Below are 20,822 nucleotides of genomic sequence, written 5' to 3' on the forward strand. Positions count from 1 at the left end.
GAGAAATTGATATGTCGGCCTGTTTTCGAGGCCAACCGGGGGAGTCAGATTCAGATAAGCCACAATTGTTGATTTTTTTTTTTTCAGGCAGACTATTTTTCTCGTCAGCCTTGAGTCTTACTGGTACTTTCAAGATCCGAAATGGCCAGATTAGGGTGCATTCTACTGGTCCGTGCTTACAAGCCCCTCCACGGTTGTTTCATGCTGGCGAGTCCCAAAGCCTCACAAATCACTTCCATCTTACGGTTTAGCTCGTAAATCAGCTGATTTTGAGTCCTCAAAGCACAAACCAAACCTTCACAAGGCAGGCAGCCTGACGAGGACCGAACTAGCTGCAGCTGTCTTCTTTGTATGTTGATAGACCAGGAACTCATAAATCCAGTTGTATACGTCTTCGGCGTCCTCCTGAGATTCTCAGCGGAACATGACAGCTCTCCAGGACCCTGTCGATCTGTTGAAAAGAGTTATCTTGCTTGTTGAGTTTGATTAGTTTTTCAGTGAGTACTTTTTGAAAGTTTCATTAAAATCCATCCGGTGGTTTTTAACTGGTTTAACAGCTCATTACAAAAATGTTGCGTTGTAAAAGGTGCAAACTACATTTGTCATAAAAAAAGACAATTATTCCTCTGCTCGGAGTGTTTAAGGATTATTGTACAGATTCAAGCACATTAGGAGAGAAGTCCAGCAGGTGTGTAAAGATTGTGAATTCTTCTAATTGGTTTCTACTTCAGATTAAGCTTTTTCTTTCTTGATTTTCCTCCTAATTGTATATTTTTTTAACACAGTCAGACAGTATTTCCATCTCCTTCCTCTTCCAGGGAGCACAACCCGGTTCTCGTCTCTGCAGATGAAAATGCGAGGCTGGCACACCCACACAGCTCCAAGCAAACGGAGTCTTTTCACAGCCAATCCTCGCCGAGATTACATCTTTTTAAAAATTATTCTTATTGCTTTCCGTTGCGCGGAAAGATATGAGCACGTGTGCGGAAACTCCACAAACAAGTCGCACACGGTGGTGCAGTGTTTGAACCCGCTCAGAGCGTCAGCAGGCGATTAGCCCTTGTAGCTGCAGCAGCCAACCTATCTGACAGCGCCATGACACCTTCCTGTTTGGAGTGATGGTGTCGATCTTCCCAGCTGCTCATTTCGACTCAGTCGGGGTTAAACAACGTCTGAGGGAGAGGAGCACATTTCAGGTGTTCAAACCTCACCTGACCCGTTTTTTCCCCAAGTAACTTATTATCTGAAGGGGAAGCTGGATGATAATGTTTTTGCCTGCTTGTCTGCCATTAATAAATTATGTCAATGAAACTTTCCGGTAATCACCGGCTGTCCATCTACAACTGATTACTTAATGTTGATTAAAGATGGCCGCCCATGCAAAGTGATTTAGCAACATAGCTTTAATGTAGCCACTTTTACAAACGCGGGTAAAATTGTATGCAGTGTCAACTCCGACTGATTTGTGTTGGCAAAATTAGTTTAAAACTTTGCCACATTGTAATTAACGGAATCTGTCTGTTAGCAAAATATATTATCAACCACTGGGCGGATTATAATGAAACTTCTGGAAAGCAATCCTTGGATATACAGCTAAAGCTCAAAAAGGTTTGGAGTCAATCCAGTTCAAGATGGCCGCCACAGTTTATGAAACTTATCAAACACAAAAAATGGCTATAACGCAGTGAGATTTCCAAACGCTGAGCTGTATTTTGATGTGGTAGCTGAGATTCATCCACATCACGTGGAAGGTGGTGGGCGTATGCATTCCTTTAAAGACCTTTGATTTTTGTTTGCATTTGTAGAAACCTTAAGCATGATCGAATCAAAGTTATAATGTTGCATCATTTTAATCTATGCATGGATGAGGTGCAAAAAAAAAAAAAAGGCCTGGAAGCTGCACCTTGTGCGTGCTGATCACCTGCAGCCCACGCGCAGCTCACTTTTATTATGAGGACATTGTTCCAGCAGCGCTGCTGTTTTGCTTTTAGAGCTGGAGGGAATTATTTGGAGAAGTCGTGACGTCACGTGGAGCTCCGCAGAAGGGAGGGGGAAAAGTCTCATTTAAGACACAGAAAGAGAGAGAAGTGGAGAACTGCTGACATCAGAGCCCGCCTCTGTCTCCGGATCTGTGGATGTGGATGAACAAAACGTCTGCGGAGTCGGAGGATGCTGAAGAAAAACTATTTGGGTGGAAATGTTTTTAAACGATGGAGAGATTCTTGTGAGACTTCCATCTGAGTGGATCCAGCGCGCGGGAGGAGGGAGGAGGGGGTGAGCTCTGAGAGAGGGAGCGCAACAGAAAAGAGAGGGGAGGGGAGGAAAGGATGGAGATAGATGGATAGAGAGAGAGGGAGGAGAGAGGGAGAGGCTGAGCCTGCTGGCAGTGTGTGTCTGAGCCTCAGCAGCGGGGGGAGATGTGCGTAACGCGCAGCGCGGAGCGGTGATCAGCAGCCGTGGAGCCGCCGCGCGCACAGCCGGACCGACACTTCTCTCGTCCCGTTCCGAGCCCTGAGCCCCCCCAGAGAGAATAAGGAGGAGGAATTCCGGATGCCACTGTCTGAGGCGGTGACTGGGGGTTCAAATCCCCTCCGTTTGGAGCCACTTTGACGCACCGGCGGCGACACGAGCGCGCGCAGATGTCTGTTTTTCCTCTGCTCCTCTCTTTTGGAAACTCGGCCCTCGTCCTGCGCACCTGAACCTGGAGGTTGTTTATTTATTGTTTTTTTTATTTTTTTCCTGCACGATGACAGCTGACTTCTACAACCAGCTGGGGGTGAATCAGCGCGTGTCCGTGTGCTGAGCTGCACGGCCGCGTGTTGCTCCTACACACACGCACAGACACGCACACCACGCCAGGATGCAGCTGCTAAGAGTCGCGTGGGCTCTGACCGGAGCGGCGATCTGCTGCTTCCTCATCCTCCTCATCCACTCCCGCCTGCTCAAAGAAGGTAACAACCCCCCCCCCCCCCCCCCGTGTGTGTTGGGGTGTGTGTGTAAATGCGCCACCGCTTTTATCAGCCGCTGCAGCATCTAACCAGAGAGGCCCCAGAACTCACCTGCAAGTAACCGACAGGTTCATGTGGGCCAACCTGAAGGGCGGACCGTGCAGCAGCTTTGTGTTTGTCTTGTGTTGCTGTTTTCAATAGATGGCACTAGAGCCTAGCTGTAGGGTAACACTGAGGTCACGCAGTTGCAACGTGGCCCCTCACCTCCTGCTCGTGTTCTGTGTTTGTTTCAGTCCTGATCCTCACCCAGACCCTCCAGGACCAGACTCGCTCCCTCCCTCATCCGGCAGACATGGCTGCACTGACTGTGCAGCTTATCAGCACCTTTGTTAATTTTACTTATTTTGATACGGGGGTCATAATTAATGGAGTGTCATTTGCTGACATTCTGCTGTGAATGGTGTGAGGTTTTAATGAGTCATAGCTTGACTGATGGTTCTGAGGAGCAGATTTGTCCCCCACCCCCACCCCCCTACAACCAGTCATTAATTCCACCTCCAATGCAGCGAGGTAAATACAAATCACATCTGTCTGTGGGGAGTTCATGCAGAAGCTGAGCGCACTTACAGCTCAGAACTCCTGATGGAAGCCAAATGGTGCTGTGACATTAATAGTAATAATAATAATAATAATAATAAAAGAAACTGCTTTTAATAGTCCTTTGATAGATTCATCCCTGGGGCGAGTCTTGTCTTAGAGACGTGTTTCTTTTGTGGAGATTTTGAAAACGTGCCTTGCCTCTGGTTCTGGGCAAACATTGAGGTCAAACACTTCATGGAATCAAAGTTCATGCTCAGTCATCCTGGTACAAAATCCACTAATGGTCAATCAGGTCATCTGGATGGTTTATTTTTTGTGGAAAGACGTTTCGCCCTCTATCCGGAGGGCTTCATCAGTCTCAAGTCAACTGTTTTCCCCACTAAGCAGTGCACTCCTTTAGTGGAGCAACCAGTTTGCTGGTGATAAGATGGTTTCTGGGGGCTGTCCTGTCCCCCATCAACTCCTCCCAGGCAGGCAACAGCATCCAAAGTGGTTCAAGACATCAAAGTTCATGCACAATCATCCAGGTACAAAATCCAATAATGGTCAATCAGGTCATTTGGATCTGGACTTCAAGAAATGTTTGGCCAAACAAAGAGGTTGACTAGTTTAGTCACAGTTTGGGGCAGCTGTGACTGAGTGGTTAGAGCAGTTGTTCTCCAGTGGGAGAGTTGGGGGTTTGATTCCACCAGCAGTCACATGTCAAAGTGTCCCTGGGCAAGACACTGAACCTCTCATTGCCTCCGATGTGTGACCCATTGGTGTAGGAATGTGATCTAAAGCTCTGATTAGTCTTTGCATAGATCTAGAGTGCTGTATGAATGACACAGATTGTGTTGTAAAGTGTTTTGAGTATCTTGATAAGATACAATACAAGTACAATAAAGTACTGTAAAGTACAGTCTATTTACAATTTGACTGAGTTTGTCAACGGCTGCTTTACAACACAGTTTTTTTTTATGCCACTATTTCTGATGCATGCTCAATAATCCAGGTAGATAAATCCTCTGGACGTGTTCTTATTCGCTGAAAAGTTTAGTCTTTTATCCAAAGGACTTCTTCAGTCCGATGAGCCGCAGTAAACAGTCCTAGAAGCAGCACCTTCTCATGGTGGATCAACCAGTTTGCTGGTGACGGTCAGATGTATCTGGAGGACCATCAGCCCAATGACGGATCGTTGGGCTTTTTTGGATAAAAGACGAAACGTTTCAACAAAGAAAAATCCATCCAGAGGACCTGACTCAACCTGTATTGTTTTCTGTTTACCAAGAATAGAATAAATTTTCCTAAATAAACAATGTTTAACAAGTAGATTACTTGGACACTGTAGGAGTCCAACCAGAGTTCAGTAAACGTTTTTTTGGACCGGTCATCTTAAAGCAAGACAGACTTTGCTCGGTTGTGAAAATGGAAACAAACGTATGTTATATATTATTTTATAAGTCTGAACTTTTGTTTGGCTAGTCGTTAGCTCAGCCTGGACTAAAATATGTGCCTCTTTCTCTGTACTCTGAGTGATGTCACGGCAGAAATGAATTATTTGTCCGATGAACTGGTCCACCTCCACCGACCAAAACAAAATGATCAGTTTTAACAAGAAACAAGAAGCTATTAAAGGTTGTTTTTTTTTCTGCCTGAACCGCAGAGGTCAAAAAAAGGATTCTATGTCCACATTACAGAACAAAAAAGTGCTGCCTATTGCTTTATTATCGTGAGGAGCTCTCATTAGATTCAGGCCATCAGCATTGTTGAGCTTGTTGACTGGCAAGGCAATATTTTTGACCTTGGCTGTTGAGTTGTTTGTCCGTATCATGTTGTGCTTTTACCCTTAAGCCTGCATTTTTTTCTGCTTTCTAACTTGACATCAAATAGCTTTCAACTTTGGGGCTGGAAAAAAAAAAAGAAAAAAAAAAGAGTTGAACGTCGCTGTGGTTTCCAGCGTTGAAATTTGTTATAGAGATGGCGATGAGTCACACAAAGGAAGACTGAGAATATGCTCACGTTAGACTGCGAGGATGAGCAAGGTCAAAGCTGGCTGTGAGGCCTAATAATGCGAACTGATAACGCGAATTCAAAGGACTGCATTAGTGACGGTCTTTTGGGGATGAGGATAATGAAGGGGCTAAAGAATGGACCCCCCCCCTTTTTCAGGCTTTTCTCACATGCGCTTTCATGGAGGAGATCTCAATTGTCCAACGCTACCGTCTCCTTTGTGAACAGGAACAAACAGAGGAGAAATGTATTTTTACTTTCTTCTCTGCTGTGTCACACATTGATCGCCCCTGCTGTGGTTTCATGCATGTGTGCATACAGATGTGCATGTGGGTGGCGTGTTATCTGAATGTAGCCTGTCAACAGCAGAGGTATTTTCACACCAGTGAAGGTGGGAGTACCAGCGGGCTGTAGATCTGTGGTTGTGATTCTGGTGATGGGGAAGAAACAAAATAGCTCAGTGGCAGGTGGTTCCGATAACCCAACGTGCCAGTAGCGCAAGTGTCTTTTCCATGAGTGGGGGGGGTTCTATGCTTCTTTATGTCTGCATTCTTGCATAATGTGACACAGGAATCCCGAGAGGGTGGCTGGTGATTGGAAATGTCTTGAAACGATATGCTGAATGTGAATGAACTTTGCGCCATAAATTTATCCCGATGTCCATTTCAATAATTCAAGCGATGGAGCAAATCCCATTTTGCTCTTCATTGGCCGAGAGATTTGTCACATGGTGATAAAAATCCTGACAGGTTCATGGAGTAGTTCCTCTTTCCAACTGAATGAAGGCTTGTCCAGGTAAAACCAAAGTATCAATCATTAAATGAGGCTCATTGGACTAGAATAATTGTGGCACCATTTGAGCTACATTTACAGCTAAAAAGAGCAGTGTTTAAAAGCACTGTAGCCTTTCTTAACGTGACACCAGTCGAGTAAAATTAGAACAAAATTAGCATCGGAAAAGGTTAAATGTTAAATTTTAATGAAATTGTACATGTGGAAGAAATGCGAATTCAAGAAAAATGTTTTTTTCAAATCAAGAGGAAACCTTAGGATCCAAAAATGTACAACCCTGATGAGTCATGTGACAATAGAGCTAAAATTATCTAGTAAACAAAAGTTTTTACTATCATAAATAAGCTATAAATGATATTTTAAGTGGTTTCTTTGATAAATTTGAGGTCCAATGTATTTGTGTGATGTAATGGCTGTTGCATTTGGGATAATTTCACGAAAGGCTTGTTTTGACCTTTCACTATAGTCCAGTTTGGAAATGGTCAAGGACCACAGATGCTTCATATATGACCCAAAGGAGACACGTGTGGCCGTAGAATAAAAGCACACTTTTGTAACATTAGCCTGGTAGCTGAGATGGTGAAATTGTAAAACATATTGACTGTTGTTATTATACTCAATATCAATATTGTGAAAAATTTAAAAAACTGTAAACTACATGCCAATAACCATCTGGTCATAAGATTCATAAATTCATTCAACCTTTATTTATACAGGTTAATCCCACTGAGCCTCGGGGACTCATTTACAAGAGACCAGAGTGATGTCAACAGTAGACTATCATAAACGATGCATACAAATTGAGAATAACAAGTGAAAATAAAATGGTATTAAAAAAAATAAAAAAAACAACAAAAAAAAACAGCTAGGTTGTAAAGCGATAAGGTGATGTAGAGACTAAAACAGGAACATGTCTGCACTGGTTTTTCCCAGGAACTTAGAAGATGTTTGAAGCCACTTAGAGAGGTCAAGGTCGAGAGCTTCAGATCTTTTTGTAAGATATTCCAGGAAACAGGAGCGGAGTAGGAGAAGGCCCTTTTGCCAAGTTCAGTCCTCACTGCAGGTAATAATGTCCTGAGAGCGCACGCTGTAGCTGCACTCACGCAGAGACATGTAGGAGATGTATGAAGGCAGCAGACCAAGAAGTGATTTAAAGATGAAAATGTACCAGTGAGAGAGTCTGTGTGAAGTTAATGATGTCCAGTTAACCAGTGAGTACTGGGTGCAGTGGTGGGTACGATAATCACATGCAGTTATGAATCCTAGTGCACCGTGATAGACAGCATCCAACATCTGCAGGGTTCTTGTAGGAGCGTTCATGTAGTTAATGTCACCGTAGTGAATGGAGAGAAGGAAAGTCGCAGTTACAAGGCGTTTCCTAGCATTCAGCGTAAAACAAAATCTATTTCTGAAAACGAAACCCAGTTTAACTTTGATGGAGATGGACCTTAAATGTCCAGAGAACATTTAGTTAACTGTGGGCAAAATACTAAAAACCATGGAGAGTGTAGTAAATGTTATACTGACAAGAAAAAAAGGAAGCGGTACAACAGCCTGGAACGTATACATTACATAACTTATACTTACTTGATACTATCCCAGCAGGTACCCAGTTTTTACTGATTATGCATTTGGTTAGTCCCCAATATTTACCAGTTACTTACCCAGTGAAGTATCTTATATTTGCATGGCACACACCTGGTGGTGTGACCAAGTACCTTGGTGTAATATGTACTGCAACAGGAAAATTACCAGTCATATTCAGTGATATGTTTATAGCAGTACAGTATTCCACATTTATAATGTAATTATGTATTCTTCCAGTATTGTGCAGTCCTAGAATAGGGAAAAAGTTCAAATAAAATAGTCCTGGCACTACAGTATGTCCAAATCCATTTGGTATTGTTGTCACTAGATAAATAACAATTGGCAGCATGACGGCTCAGTGGTTATCACTGTCGCCTCACAGTAAGAAGGTTCTGGGTTCAATCCTCGGTTGGCCCTGAGGCCTTTCTGTGTGGAGTTTGTATGTCGTTCTCGTGCTTGTTTTCTTTGGGAACTACGGTTTTTTTCCACAAACCAAAAACATGTATATTAGGCTGCCTTCAGGCCCAGACCTCCCTTGCAAAAGATTTATTTTACTGTGATCTCAATGGGATTTGCCTGGTTAAATAAAAGTAAATAAATAAAGAATAAATAATCAATACCTGCCTGGAACAGGGTCCATGTACTTTGCCTTCATCCCAGCACTGACATTAAAGTTTTTAGTTCAAATCAGGGTTTTTTTTCTCATTTTTCTCAATGATTACTTGTTTTCAAGTGAACTGTTCTGTTTCTGGATACATTTAATTGATTTGGAAATAGATTTGGAAATGATTTTGGAAAAGGGAGGTTTAAAATGTTGGTTTTCATCCCCCCCAATAGAGATCACCAATCTTCCCTGGGATTGAAGTCACTTATCTCCATGTAAAACCACAGGGTTTGAGCCAGCGTGGATCAAAATGATAGCGAACTGTGTGTCCACGCACCGTAAGAGACAGCCAGGAGACAAACTCTATTTTCAGTTGTCTCAGACAGAATCTCGTTCCTGGGGATTCTCTTTAAAAAGAGTTGAAGGTTGGAATGACGTTCTTTGGTGTGGATGGCCTTCTTGGAGCTGCCGCCTCAGGCAGATTTAGGTCAAGCAGTGGTTAATGTTCAGTGTCACGTACCAAACATTCACGACCCTGGAGAAAACAAGCTGAAACGTACAGCGCTTCTTGTCTAAATTCCTAACCAGAAGCTCCCTTGAAGGTCCAGACTCTTCATAAAAGAGATGGAAGGCAGAGAATTCATAAAAATTAGAGACTTATCTGGTCACTTTTTCAAAGCCTTCAGCTCAAAACTCAGGTCATTTCCAGGAAATGGACTAACCCCATCTCAAACATCTCAGATGTGGAAAAGCTTGATCGCAGCATCAGTTTGACCTCACTTACAGATCCCTAACAGAGGCTTTCTGCTCTTCTGCGTCTTGTCATATAGAAATGAGAAATGTTTCTCACAAGTAGAATTGTTAAAACTCAGGATGCAAGAACTCCACTCTGCAAGTGCTCAGTTTATTGACAGTTGTTGCGGTGTTGGTTTCCTCTCATTTACTAATTTGTGCCGCCTTTTTATTTGCCGTAGAAAGTTCGGAAAACCATTCAATTTCACTGTGCCATCTGTGCACATCGCGTCTCACTTTTTCAGCTGAATATTAATTCAATTTGTGGCATGGCGGCAGAATAGGATGCTGAATCACTTCAGGCTCTGGCGTTCAAAAGTGGTTGTATGCGAAGCACATCTGCGTGGGGTTTTGGCTGTTGCGTTAGCAGAATATTTCGTGAATTTGTGGGCAAATTATGATGAAACCTTCAGAAAGGAGTCACAGTATAAACATCTACAATTTGACTTTTGACTGATTCAAGGTGGCCACCACAGCTAATCAGACTTAGAAAGCACACAACTGGATGTATACAAAGGACTTTAAGGCCATTTTGTTGATAAATCCTTGGGGTATTCACATCTCCCAGAGCAATGAAGCATAAATGTAAGCATTTCCCTGCATGTAATCTGCTGTAAACTGCTTTAAATTGAACTAGATTTATCTTTAATGGTCTGTATCAACTGCAATCTATAAGGACGATGCACATTAATCAATTGCCTAATTGATTCATTAGTTAAAGGGTTTGTTAATTAAATCACTTTGATGAATCAATCACAGTTGGAGCACAAACCTGTAGTGGTTTTTCAGTGTAATCTAAACTGGGCGAAACAACCCCCTTGTGCCTTGTGTCTTGGAACACTTGCCATTTAAGAGTGTGTGAAGTGAAATCTTCGATATCTGTTCATGGCGCTGTTTTTCACAGTTCCTATTGATTGTGGGACAGTAAAAAAAAAAAAAAGGGGCACTATTGCGCCCGGTTTTCTTAAAGTCCCATTGATTGTGTTTTGGCAGCACTGCGGGACGATAAAAAGAGGAAATGGCAGCAGTTGAAGTTCGAACCTAATAAAAAGCTGGCTGTGTGGAGGCTTTGAGGTGGTTTTTTTTTCTTTAACTGGAGACACCCGTGGGAATCACAAATGGGGATGTCAGAAAGTCTTGGCCCTATATAACTAGAGACATTAAGGCAGAAGCTGAGGCCTTGATGGATGAGCGCCCCCTAAAGGCAGCAAAACGTGTTTTAAGTCCCACACCTACGGTGGCTCTAAGGTGTAAATGATCAACATTTGAAAAAACGGAATTACATTTGAAAAAAACACAACAGAATCACATTAGAACAAATGGAATTACGTCAAGCTGAACATTAAGTTTTTGTAGTTTTATGCTGTTAATAAAGTAAAAAAAAAAAAAAAAAAGCTTCCTGTTTGGCTTAATTTAATTAATTTTTTTCAAATGTGATTCCGTTTTTTTCAAATCTAATTCCGTTTTTTTTTTTAATGTGATTCGGGCCACCTCCGCTTCAGCCACTTCCACTTTGGCTTAATGTAATTCCGTTTTTTTTCAAATGTTGTGATTTTGTTGTTTTTGTTGTTTTTTCAAATGTTGTGATTTTTTTGTTGTTGTTGTGTTTTTTCAAATGTAATTCCGTGTTTTTTTTTTTTAAATGCTGTTAATTTACACCTTAGTGCCACCTTACTACGACTTCCATAGAAGCGAATGAGACATGTAGACATTGTTTTTGTTAGTATTTTTATGGTTAGTCAATTATTTCATATGTAACTGAGCAGATTTTATTGAAACTTTCAGAAATTAATCATTGGACTTGTTACATCTATAACAAGATTGCTCATAAAGGTGTTTTCAGCTTTTCTCGTAAATAATCTCAATCCAAAACTTGGGCATGAAAGGCAGTGGGCTGCATGTGTTCCTTCAAGAAATGCTAAGCCTTTGAATATTAATGTCAGTGGTGTTGGGGCGTTTTTGTTGTTTTACCGTAGAGTCGCCCAGGCTGTCAGTTTCAGAAAGACCATTACCCACTTCATTCCCTCTCATCCACTTATGACGTGCTGTGTCAAACTCTCAAAGGACCCACAAATCCAAGTTTACAAAAAAAAAAAATTAAATTGCTTCGCAAAATCATGAATCAGCAGCTGTCTTCCATCCGTCGACGTGTCCGTTTATTACAGGCACCGGTGATGAAATCTCTTGTCTTCTGCTCCATTTGGATGGGAGACCTGCAGAAAGGATAACTCCAGCTGTATCTTTAATTAAAACCTCGCCCATTAGCAGGAGAATCTGTCCTGGTCACTGCACTCTGATCGAGCTCAGCTGGATGAATTAGTCATGTGGATGCAGGCGCACGCACACATAAAATCAAAGCCCTAGCATTGCTTTAAGGAATGCTTATTGCTCACTGCGTTTTACGCCAAGGTACTTTATGTCACACTCTTTGTAAATGTCTATGAGCTTCAACTACACCAAATCTTAGCTCAATATCTGTAAAACTGACTGATAGATATTATTGCACATCAGTTGGCAGCCATCTTGTATTGGCTTACAAAAGGCTCAATCAGTTGTAGATGTACAACAGATGAATGCTTTCTGGGAGCATTATTAAAATCCATTAAGTGGTTCCTGAGATATTTTGATTACAGAAAGAGGCAAACATTGTCTTCACCTTTTGGTGCAGGCAGTAATAAACGAATAAGAGAGATTTTAGTACAAGAACAAGACAAGAAAGGCAAAAAAAAAGGAGGAAGGTTTGGTTGTTTGACAGGTTAGAGACCAACAGAACTGTTTGTCTGTGGGTTTGTCAGACAGGGGGAGAAAGATCTCTTCAGATCAGCGTTTTCCTCTTAGTAAGGGTGAAATCTGTTGGGCCTTTTCTGGCAACACTGGCAACACATCCATCACAAGTCTCTTTAAAAGAAAAGCTTCTCCCTCCCCTCACGTGATCCAAAGCCTTGAGCTTTCTAGGGATTCATGGGTATATCCATGCCCAGAAAGTGCTGATTCAGAGCAATCAAGCCTCAGTCAATTTTATTTGTTGGCTAACTCCCCTAGATTATCGATTTAAATGCCTGCCGGAGTGCTCAAATATGATGCTTCCACGCATTCTTGAGGAAATGACGGGCGAGAAGTGTGTTTACCATTTGCGCGCTCGCGCTGCGTCTAAAGGTGGAGATGAGGTTATTCCATCGTTTAATCAATCGCAGCGTCTCTGTTCACCAAGCTAATCGATAGCTGCTTAGGAGGTCTGATCTTCTGCACGCTTGAGATCACAGTCATTCCAACAGATATTGAGATGAGGTTTTCCTGCCGCCACAGAAAGGATTGTGGCCCCGGAGGCTATTGTGACACCAACGTGATAACAGGCTCGGTCATGCTTTATGGATCCAGTGTTCTCGAATCGTTTTCCCCATTTCCATCTGACAGAAAGTGTAGGCTTAATTTGACATTAGCTTGGCGGTAGCACATTAGCCTTTCTGTGTCAAAGAGGCAGAATGTTGCCGATGCCGCGCCGCTCCGCCGCAACAAATTGCACGTTGCTCTTTAGAAAACTAATGGAGGCTTTATTGATTCAAACTTGCTTCGTCTCGCCTGTCAGGTTGTGTCCAAAGCAATTTCATAAAAAATCATTATTTTCTTTCTCAGGACGGCTAAACAAGACCGTCCTCCGTCCATTCCCACCTTTTGTGCAGCTTGTGGCGACGGCTCTTACAACCCAATTGAAAAAGAATTAGAATAGAATGACACATAATGGAAATCAGTGAAAAACATTGGCACGTCACATCCTCTTAGCTTGTTGCGGCCGTGAATAGATTGCTTGTGGGGCTTCGGTTCCTGTTCCTGATCCAACGCCATCAAAGGGAAACGGCTTTAGCTCACTGTAAAGGACAAGCCGTGTCATTACGGGTCATAACGAGCAGCGCCGCTCGTTTATCCGCTAATGTCATTAAGGCGTGCGGCAGGAAAGCGCAGACATGGATGTTAGTCATTCTACAAACGCAGGAGTCATCAGGTTAGCTCATGTGCAGTTCTCACGGCCATGTTTACTGTAGCTGACAAGTATTACCAGGTCAAACTGTGTCCCGACTAGTTATCGGTGTAATCTTAACTAGATTGAAGACCTAGCAAAAACTTACCATTAATCATCTGCCTTCACCTTTCAGTGGGTGGTAATAATGGTGTTGGTTTTTGTAGTTGGACCTTTCTTTGACTCCCAGACTGTGATGGGTGTTTCATTATGGCGCATGACTAAAGCTGAGAAAAATGAAATGTGCACAAGCCGAGGAAACGGAACGCAAACATTTAAAACTTTTCAGTGAAAGCTGAGATCATACCTCAGTCTTTGCAGTTCTTTTTTTTTTTTTTGGCATCTGTTCCAACTCTACTGTTTCCTTCGTCTCAGTTAATAGCCCCGTTTTTACAGTTACATCGTTGCCGCGTATAGTTTTATGCTTATGTTTACTGCTCTGCTGATACAACAACAGGAATGGAGGAGGGGGGAAAGAACAAGCAGCAATTCTGCTTCATCATAATCATTACGGTCCATTCCACATGGGGGAGAGGAACTTCATTATTATACCTGCAGGGACTGTTAAAACCAAGCTCATGAATACAGAAGGCTTTCTTCCACGGTGTGCTGCGTCCCGTCTGTGGCTTTTGTTTTCCTAGTCGCATTCTTCACTACAGATGCAGTGATTTAAAAGGCATGTTGTACTACTGTCATAAATGCAAAAGAACCAGCTTAAAGGGGTAGTTCAAATCTTTTTCTATGTAGGGTTCTGTATAAAGGTTATGATCTATAGCTCTTTGAGGGGCTGTTCGGACCCGTCTTAAAAACAAGTATTTGGTGCTGGATTTCATTTAGGGCAACATGGTGGCTCAGTTGGTAGAGCTGTTTCCTCTTAGCGAGAAGGTCGCTGGTTCAAATCCCAATGGGGGACCTGTCTGGGTGGAGTTTGCATGTTCTCTCCATGCATGTGTGGGTTTTCTCCGAGCACTCTGGTTTCCTCCCACAAAACATGCATGTTAGGGTGATTGGTAACTCTAAATTGTCCCTAGGTGTGAGTGAGAGAGTGAATAATTGTTTGTCTCTATGTGTCCCTGTGATGGACTGGAGACCTGTCCAGGGTGTCCCCTGCCTCTCGCACAGTGACTGCTGGACATGGGCACCAGTGACCCCCGTGACCCAAAAAGGAAGAAGTGGGTAAAGATAATGGATGGATGGATTTCATCTGGATAGAGTTTCATACATACATGTATATGTATATCGAAAATGCCCCCCCCCCCCCCCCCCCCACCACCATCTTTCGAGGTATTCCAGACCACCACCTGTGAAAGCAGTGGACCTTAGTTTGGTAGTCCAACCACCATTGGTCCTAAGGCCTAACACTGAACTTATGTGACCCCCCCCCCACACACACACACAGGCAGCAAAGTGAATCAGTGGGTATGTTATAAATGTCCCCTCAGCTGCTGATCCAATAAAGACAATTAAACAGCAAACCTTGAGAGTGTTCTGAAGATACAGCCTTTTTTGACCTAACGTTTTAATGAACTATAAAACTCCATCAATGTAAATGTAGGTATTGTCTGGATTTTATTAATTAAAGTGGACTGTAGAATGTTGTGGATGAATTTCTCTTTGGTTTATTGTTATTTCGGATTGTTTCTGAACCCACTGTGGTCACTGTAAAGTGTAAACCATTGATTGCTGTATCAATTACAGACCAACAATCTAAGCAGTGATTTGTCACATTATATTCACCTCATCAAGCAGTGCAGTGTGGACTTTTATGTCTTATTCACTCTTGGTTTTGTCACAGAGTGAGATAATTAGGCTTTTTAAGACATAACCCAAAGAAAGTGCGACTCAAACAGGCTCTGAACTGTTTAAATAATTATTTTTTATAGAAATGTCCAGTCTGTCTTTGTCAGACAGAACTCCACTTGTGAAGATGTGAACTAGATGGATGGATGGATGGATGGATGGATGGATGGATGGATGGATGGATGGATGGATGGATGGATGGATCGGTAGGTAGGTAGGTAGGTAGGTAGGTAGGTAGGTAGGAGAAAGACACATGGAATAATCAAAAAAGAAGCAGAATACACAAATCTGGGAAAAGACGATATGTACATGCACAAGGTGGTATGGAGTACTACATTCATGATTAACCTATATGTATGTATATATATATATACACACACACTTAATTATGTCTTTAATTTTACTTGTCTTATTGGGCTCATATTGAAGGGTAACAGCCTTCCTTAACTTTGTGTATCATCATTTATGTAAGTAATTCACTTTTTTTTCTGTTCGATATGCATTAATATGATTTTATCACTCATCTTTTCCTTTTCACAACATGCACTCTGTTAGTCTTCACTCCTCACTCCCAGCACGAGCACATTTTAAATCTCAGAGGTTATTATCACTAAGACATTCATAGTAAAGGCATGAATCAGAAATACCCAAGACGGCATTTCCCTCACATAACCTGAAACAGTAAAAAACATAATAAAAAAAAAATTGCATTCTAATACGTTCAGCAAATGAAATATGCCAGCTTTGCACATTTGCCTTGCTGAACAGACAATAAATTATATCTCTTGCTTTCTGCCGCATAAGCCCAAGGATAAAAACATCCAGTGAGAAAGGAAATGGGGTTTGTGGAATGCAGGAAACAAAATGTCCTTGTCTAAATCAAACAACTGGGAGAGGAAACGCCGGCACGCACAGCCTGGTGGCGCAATTTGCTGCTCGGAGCACATCTGTATGATGAGCGAGGCACATAAACAGGCCCTCCACAGCTGGCAGATAAACACCGAGGCCACGGGCATACGAGCATTAACATGCAGAGGTACAGCGACAAATCCGAAGTCGGGCAGCCGCACACAGACCGTACGACAAACCGTATGTACCACCTCATGTTTGCTGTTGTACCTCACAAAACAAATTCCCGCAGCTCCGAGTTCAATTCATCAAACGGACTGCGTGAGGGTTTGGCAACGCGTCTGTGTGTGTGTACGAAGATATACATTCAGAACACAGCATTCCTCAAGATAGTGAATAAACGCTGTGAACGAGCGTAGATACATCCACACAGTCATACACCTCTACAAAGGGTTGCTCGCCTCACACACACACACACACACACACACACACACTCGGATAGACAGGTTAAGGCTGGTTTTAAGGGGACTTCCAAAGAGATGAAACATGGCTGCACAGGACACACAGTCAGTAAGAAGGGAAAAATAATGCATACACGTGGAGGAATCGCTGAAGCTGTGTGGTCATAGGGGTGGACGGTGATTTTTTTTTCTGTGCATTGCAGTGCAAACAAACATTTGTGAACATATATATATATATATATATATATATATATATATATACATATATATAAACGAAAAATCCAATATTTGGAGACTCGCATTGCGTTGCATATGAGAGCAGTGCATTGCTAAGTGTTTCTTTTTTTTTTTTCCCCCGTTACTGCTAAAGCGGCCCGAACTGCAACGTGTACCCCCATAAAAGTTATATCAAAACAGCCGGCTCAATCTCAAGAAGGGATCTATTACTTTTATTGGCAATCGGAGTTACCATGGCGATGTATTTTGCTAACAAAGACGCCATATTTCCCCTTAGGAAATGAATGAGAGAACACTCCTCACACCAACTGCTACTGTCACTTCACATGACGTAGAGGTCCCTGAAGAAAACTGAAACTCACTGTTGGATATGTTTGAAACTCACAGAACGTAATCATCAGGTAAATGTCTAGAAGTGATTAACGTTTGGAGCCATTTTGATTCAAGATGGCTGCCACAGCTACCTCAGCAACCGCAAAATCGACTGTAACTCTGTCATTCTTTGAGATATTGAGCTGACATTTAATACGGTTGTAGCTGGGAGCGAGTTGTTAAACATTACTAATGTATATGAAATATCCAAGATGGCCGCCTTAGCTAAAAGAGGAAAAAATACAATAACGGACATTTTTAGAGATGTTGAGCTGAAATTTGGCGTATTGGTAGCTGAGAATGATCCCTAACTGACTGAAAAATCAAAAATCCAAGATGGCTGCCTAAGCAAAAAAAGGAAAAATACTATAAATCGGTTAGTTTTAGTGATATTGAGCTGAAACTTGGTGTGGTGATAGCTGAGGATGTTTCCTATCAAATGCTGTATCAAAATCAAAACTCCAAGATGGCCGCCAATACTACTTTTAAATGCTTTAACTCAGCCATTTTTACACATACAGAGCTGAAATTTGGTGAGGTTATTGCTGAGAATGTTCCCTATCACCCACTGAATCCAAATCAAAAATCCAAGATGGCTGCCTTAGCAAAAAATGAAAAATTATGAGAAGTCGGCCATTTCTAGAGCTATTCGGATGAAATTTGGTATAGTAGTAGCTGAGAGCAAACCCCAACACGTAGTACTGTCAAATTATAATTTTAAATCAGCAGCAGCCTGGCAGTCCCTGACAAAGTTTCTCCAGGAACTTCCTAGTTAATTTAATACCATCGTGCACATTGGCGTCAGAATCATTTGGGGTATGGGGGTCCTCCCCCCCCCAAATTTTTGAACAAAGTAGATGCTATTTCCTGCATTCTGGTGTATTTTAACGGGTTGTTAAACATCTACATTTACCTATAAGTAAACACTTGATTCAATAGCTATTTTAGAGTGAAAGTCACAACAAGAAGATGCCTGACCAACAGCTCTCCTTGTGTGAATAGAGCACGTCCCACTTCTTTCATGCATCCTAATCCCTCCCACCCTGGTCGACAACACTGCGGTAAAGTCTTCCTGGGATTCAGAAACCTTACTCTCGCTCAAATCCAGAGTGCTCGATTACAACAACCTTTACAGCTGGGCTGTATTTGTGCCGTTGTGTATGACCCCTGTTTAAAGGAGAATAACCTACAAAAAAGCAACATTTCAAGAGCCTCTTACTTTCATTCAAGCTATTTAAAGCATGGTTCTCACCAAGTTTGTGGAAATTCAACTGTTTTTTAAAAAGACATTCAACTTTAATGCACTTTGACACACAGCGTCATGTCGGCATTATTTGTGTTTATAGAGAAATAAAAAAACGTTACCGCTAGACTTTTTTAAATTTATGTTCAACACTACTCATCTAAAGGATGTTTCTCACCTTGTTTGAGGACCATAAGGTGTGGGGTTTTAAAATAAATTTAATCTATAATGCACTACATGCGTTTATAGGCAAATTAAATAATGAAAACAACATCACGACTAGATCTAACCACTGTAGGAGTGTGCTGCTTGTGAGACTGTGTTTGTTTGTGGCTCCTTGAGCTGATGAAGTCCTTTGGATGAAGGATGAAATGTCTTAAAAAAAAAACGTCCAGCTACCAGACTGAACTTTGTTGGATTTTTACCTGGATTATAGATCATGAACTTTGATGCATCTAACAAGTTGAGTCAGGTCCTCTGAAAGGAATTGTCCATCGTTTAACAGAGAAACATTCTTTAAATGATTAGTGTAGTACTGTCCAAATGAGTATTTTTGTTTAAGTCAGGGGGACACGTCTCCTTCATATATAACAGTTGTGACACCTATGGTCATGCAGGAGTTTGGAAGTACAGAAATATTCCCATGTGAGGGTCCAGAATGTATCCAAAGGTTTTCAGCATAGGAGCCTGATCAATGGAGCTGATGGATCGGCTGCTCCCCCATTTTCTACAGTGGGGGGGTTCAAACTTCTGCTTCTGCTCTCCCTATTTTTAATTTAGCATGTTATCACTTGGAGCAATTAAACAAAAACAGGTGGTGTGTATTGGGTTCCAATTTCACTTTTTTAATTACCAAAACATAAACAAGTAAATAAACTATAATAAAAATAATCCCTCCCCCCCTTTATTTTTGATTTTGGTTCAGTCCAACTCTGCACTGCAAGCTGCTAGCACAGTAGTCAGCTGTAGAGATGTAAAAAAACTATATATTTTTTCATGTTAAAACCTCTTTTACTGACTACAAGTCAAACAGAATAAAAACTTTCAGTTAATAATGACAGACATTCACTCGCTCACAAATAAAGAGAAAACAGAAAGACCAGTCTTTAGCGGGATGCTATATTTCACGAACACCAACCTGTCTAACTGGTTTGACATCTTTGCCCCTGTATTTTTAATATAACCAGGCACCCATGAGCAGCATGATACGATGAGGGCGGACTGCTGCAGCAAATAACATCTAAGCCATTGCAGCCCATGCATACAAAAGCAGGCTGTTATTTTCAAAAACTGTGCAAAACACAGTCTTCAACAGTCCCAGCCCGATGATGTACTTTATGTTGCACTATCTGGAGCCAGGAGCTCATCATGTGTCATACTGCCCAACACAACCACGCCTACACTTTACAACAGGACTGAAGGAAACTGATCCACTGCCTTCATGTCCAGAGTCCTTGTTGCTGTTTAGACTTTATTATCTATTTATATTATATTTATATATTATATTTATTTAATGCTTCATAAGCATTCACACTATTGTGATCCATTTTTCTTTTGTACGTTTATCGGCATCGTTCTCATTCCACGATTGCTGTGCTATTTCAACAAATCATAAATCAAAACTTCAGCTCTTTCATTTTAGTATTGGTGCAACTTTAGCTTTTTGAAATATTCAGCCTTTTCTACTATTTTTTTTTCTCACAGAAAATGAATTCAGCTCATTTTACGTCTTTCAAATCTTTAGATCTGTTTACAACCTTTTACTGCTCCTTTCTCATTTTGTTCTGCTTTAGCTTCTTTCAGCTTCTTTGTGTAAAATTAAACTTTTTTTCAACTTTCATTTACTTTCATCTGTTTTTCCAGCTGTTACAGGATATTTTTTTTATTGTTTCTGCTAACTACATCATTTTTGTTCTTCTTCCAACTCCTTTCTGCTCCTTTCAGCTTATTTATGCAGGTTTAATCTTTTTATGCTATTTCAGCTTCTATTTAGCTGTGTTTATGCTAATTTTAGCGTTTTCAGCTAATTCCACATTTTTTTGCACTCGTTTCAACTTTTTTCAGCCCAGTTCAGCAAAAACGTCCTCTCTCCATTTCCTTGGGTAATTGAACCTTTTTCTGCTTTTTTGGCTACTTTTCAGCTGTTTTTTTGTTGTTTGTTTGTTGTTGTTGCTAATTTCAGCCTTTTTCAGATAATTTCCACTTTTTGGGCTCATTTCTGCTTCTTTCAGCATAACTGGGCAAACGTGTTCTTTCTGCTTTCTTCTGCTAATTTAAGCTTGTTCTAACTTTTCAGGTAGCTTTTTAGCTAATTTCAGCTGTTTTCAGGTAAATTCGAGCTTTTCATGTTAATTTCAGCTCCTTTCAACTTTTATCCTGCTTGTTTCAGCTTTCTCTGCTCTTTCAGCTACTATTTAGCTCTTTTGAGCCTTTTCAGCTAATTCCACTTTTTTAGCTCATTTCAGCTCTTTCTGCTTCCTTCTGGTAGTTTAAGCTTCTTTTTGCCTTTTCAGCTATTTTGCTAATGTCA

The 20,822-nt window shown here is 41.4% G+C and overlaps 1 protein-coding gene across 2 annotated transcripts in view; it reads left to right on the plus strand.

Moving 5' to 3' along the window:
• The first annotated feature begins 2,860 nt into the window (after positions 1-2,860).
• tafa5a (TAFA chemokine like family member 5a) overlaps positions 2,861-20,822 on the plus strand; it is a 166,769-nt gene continuing 148,807 nt past the window's right edge. For both annotated transcript variants that reach the window (XR_005187704.1, XM_037696067.1), the window contains exon 1: positions 2,861-2,951. Coding sequence is in view for 1 of the 2 variants with exons in the window: in XM_037696067.1 (XP_037551995.1) it covers positions 2,861-2,951 (91 nt within the window). In the remaining variant the exon portion in view is untranslated. The remainder of the gene's footprint in view (positions 2,952-20,822) is intronic.

The sequence above is a fragment of the Nematolebias whitei genome, chromosome 22 (genome assembly GCF_014905685.2).
Source record: "Nematolebias whitei isolate Nwh7 chromosome 22, NemWhi1, whole genome shotgun sequence".
NCBI classification, from domain to species: domain Eukaryota; kingdom Metazoa; phylum Chordata; class Actinopteri; order Cyprinodontiformes; family Rivulidae; genus Nematolebias; species Nematolebias whitei.